Source organism: Blastomyces gilchristii (genome assembly GCF_000003855.2).
Source record: "Blastomyces gilchristii SLH14081 genomic scaffold supercont1.81, whole genome shotgun sequence".
Classification (NCBI taxonomy): Eukaryota; Fungi; Ascomycota; class Eurotiomycetes; order Onygenales; family Ajellomycetaceae; genus Blastomyces; species Blastomyces gilchristii.
Window position 1 is genome coordinate 318 of NW_003101602.1, and position 3,403 is coordinate 3,720.

Here is a 3,403-nt window from a genome sequence, read left to right on the forward strand (position 1 = left end):
GTAAGAATTACTTTTTCAGTAACTGAAGAGCTTTTATTAATACTTAATTCTCTTTTATACTCTTTATTAACTGATTTAAGTTATACACTTATTGTGTGAGAAGAATTGAATGATTTAGAATAAAATTAAATAGTTTTAATCAATTTCTCTGTGAAAAATTAACTTATTTTTTATCAGATTTTCTCTTAAAAACTGTCATATTGTCTGATTTATTATTAATTGATATCATACTTTTTCTCACTATATCTTAAAAAAGAGTTTATAAAGATTTTATTAATTTATCTTAAAAATTAATTTTAGTTTATTAGATTCTTTTCAAAAATCTAACCTAGTTACTGAACTAGTATGAAAAAAATCAGATATTTTATAGACAAAAGTCTTTCATTCTTCTTTTAAAACAGTCTGATCAACTTTTGAATTGAAAATCAACTAATAAATCTCTCAATTGAAACAGTCTGACCAACTTTTCATTTGAAAATAAACTGATAAATCTCTTAATTAAAACAGTTTGATTGTGATTCAAAGGTTGCTTGAGCCAGCGTACGATTACAGGCGTACGTCGGCTTCTTATATACTGTTCACTAAATTAATTGGTGGCTGCTATGGCCTCTTTACATTCGTAAGCAAGTTCGGAAGCGGCCGCATTATCATCTGGCGGTTGTATGTTCTTCCGAATCACATCCTCTCTCACCAGATTTGATCACACTCATATGACCATGATGTACACTCTAGCTTCATGCAGATTAGCACATCACTAGTGTTCATAATTATGTGACCTATTTCTAATTCAGCTAGCATTCTGTGTATATTCTTACAAAGAAACTTTCATTATATTATATCACTCATTTACTAACTTTTTTCATTCTTTAATTATCTTCTTCATTATCATCATCATTGAATATTATTATCTCATTCAAGATTTCTGCTTCTTCTTTCATTCAACATCTTCTATCTGTTATTTATCTATTACATTATACATGTTTCTGATGATGACTCTCTGTTTTCATAACAAGCATTCTCATAGTGCTTATATTAGGGAATTTGTTAGCAGTAAGTGTAACACATTGTGAAACATGACCAGGACTTGTTTTCTTCTAATAATTATCAGAATATATTATTATAAATAACACATTTTCTTCATCTTCTTATACACTCTTAATCTTCTTTTTCTAGCAGATATCTGATCATGTTTTACATGAACACCTATACTGATATTTTATTTTAATTTATATAGAATCTTCACATATTGACAGATTCATATCTGTCAATGATAGTGAACATCTCAATGTTGAATTATTGATTAAAAACTTGAAAAATATGATAATGAAGAAATTATCTGTATTATATATAACTGAGTCTTCTGTATCTCTCTCTGCTCTCTCTATTTCTTTCTCTATCACTCTCTCTCAATCTCTTACATCTGTCTCTGTGTCTGATTCTTCTGCTTCTGCTATCTCTGTTTCTGTGACTCTCACTTCTGCTACTTCTGCTTTCTCTGCTTCTATCATCTCTGCTTTTATTATCAGCTCTCCTCATTTCAAGAAGATATTATGTAGACTTAATGAATCATGTTTCTCAGTATATATACTCTCAATCTTCTTACTGATCTCTAAAATAATTTATTATACAAAGACTGTATACAATATAACTATCTGAAGCTTGATTATAAACACTGATTATTACATTCATTTTAAATATTCATAATAAGATAATCATTTATTCATATCAGAGAATCATTCTCTCTTTCAACAGTATTAAGATTATAAGTCTTTTCTTTTTTCATCTTTTCTTTCTGACACTGATTTTCTTATTCTTAGAAAAAATTGTTATGAGTTTTATTATATACAAAGTCATGATATTCACAGACACTAAGAAACTTTTTACAATTATCAAATTCAATATTATAGACATATTCACTCTGATGAATATCTTTAGAATAATCAATCTATATCAGCCTATTCTGTAGTATTTATTATCTGACTTTGTGATACAGATGAAGAATATCTGTGTTTTTAGAAACAGAAACACAGATGTTATACTCTTTTACACTTATGAGTGTGAGACTCATATGTCTTGTCTGAAATGTTATTATAAGAATGAGTTATTCATACACTGTATTCTACTTTCTATATTTCTCTATGTCTTTCTCTCTCTTTCTGAGAAGCCTTGTATGTGTTGTAATTATATATACAACTCTAAAACTAGCAGATGTTCATTCAGTAACTGTTCTCATCTCTGATTTTACAGTTCTTATATACTAACAATGATTCTTAGTTACTCTGATGTCAGAGACTATTCTAATCAAAGATAATTATACTGCTGAGACTATCTTCTTTCACTCTTAAGCTTCTTTTATCACTTTCTCTTTCTTCTCTGCAGAGAAGATTGTGTATATATCAGATTATAAGTATTTAACTCTGAGTGACTTCTGCTGTTATTTATCTGATTCTGTGTTCTCTTCTTCTTTCATTTCTTCTGTCTCTGTTCTCTCTGTCTTGACTTCTGATTCTGTGAATTTTGCACTCTTCTTTAATTTTTCTACACATATATATACACATTTCTATATTGATATTCCAGTCAATCTTGTAATCAATGATATTAATGTTATACACAGAGTAGTAGAGAAATTAGAGATATATACAGTATTGTTGTGAGAGCAGCTTACAGCTCTCAAATTCCTTATAAATCTTGAGTTTTGAGATTTCCTTTATTTTTGATGTTTTTCAGATGATATGACATTGGAAATAGATTAAATATGTGATGTATGAAAATGAATGAGATATATATAGTAATATTTATCTTTTACAGTCAACTCTTACAGTTAGTGACTAATTCATTATCTCTTCTCTTTTCTTATACTTTTTCTTTATCTGCTAGTTACTACTCTTACATGATCTCTATATAATACAGTATTTAGTGACTAGATTCAGCAGCTTTCATCTCTTATAATTCTGTCTCATACATTATACTGTCTCTCTTCACTCACTGAGACTACTACAGTGAACAGGTTATTAAAACTAATCTCACTCAATCTCTGAGCATTTTCAGAAATTAAGATAACTTAGTTTCACATATCTGCAGATGTTTCAGATGCTTCATTCTCTATTATCTCTGTAATTAAACTGGTGTAAACAGTTGAATTCAACTCTGAGTTTCTTTTTCTTCTACAATCTGACTTATGTGTAAGTCTGTTACTCTGAGACTGCTCTTTACTATATTACATCTGCTATCTACAGTGTATTATCATATAATTATCTACAGTCTCATTACTTATTAAAGTGTGATATTTATCTAATTTCTTCATTTCTTCTCATTCTTTTCTTATAATTGTGAAAAGATTGAAATAAGTGAGATTATCTGATTTATAAGTGTCTATGATTTCTCTTACTTCATGAGACTTTTT

The 3,403-nt window shown here is 28.3% G+C and overlaps 1 protein-coding gene across 1 annotated transcript; it reads left to right on the forward strand.

Moving 5' to 3' along the window:
• Positions 1–1,234: 1,234 nt before the first annotated feature.
• BDBG_18112 (uncharacterized protein) lies at positions 1,235–1,570 on the forward strand (the record flags this gene model as incomplete). Its single annotated transcript, XM_031725695.1, has 1 exon — positions 1,235–1,570. A coding segment is annotated over one exon (335 nt), but the record flags the coding sequence as incomplete, so codon positions are not given.
• Between the last annotated feature and the right edge of the window lie 1,833 nt (positions 1,571–3,403).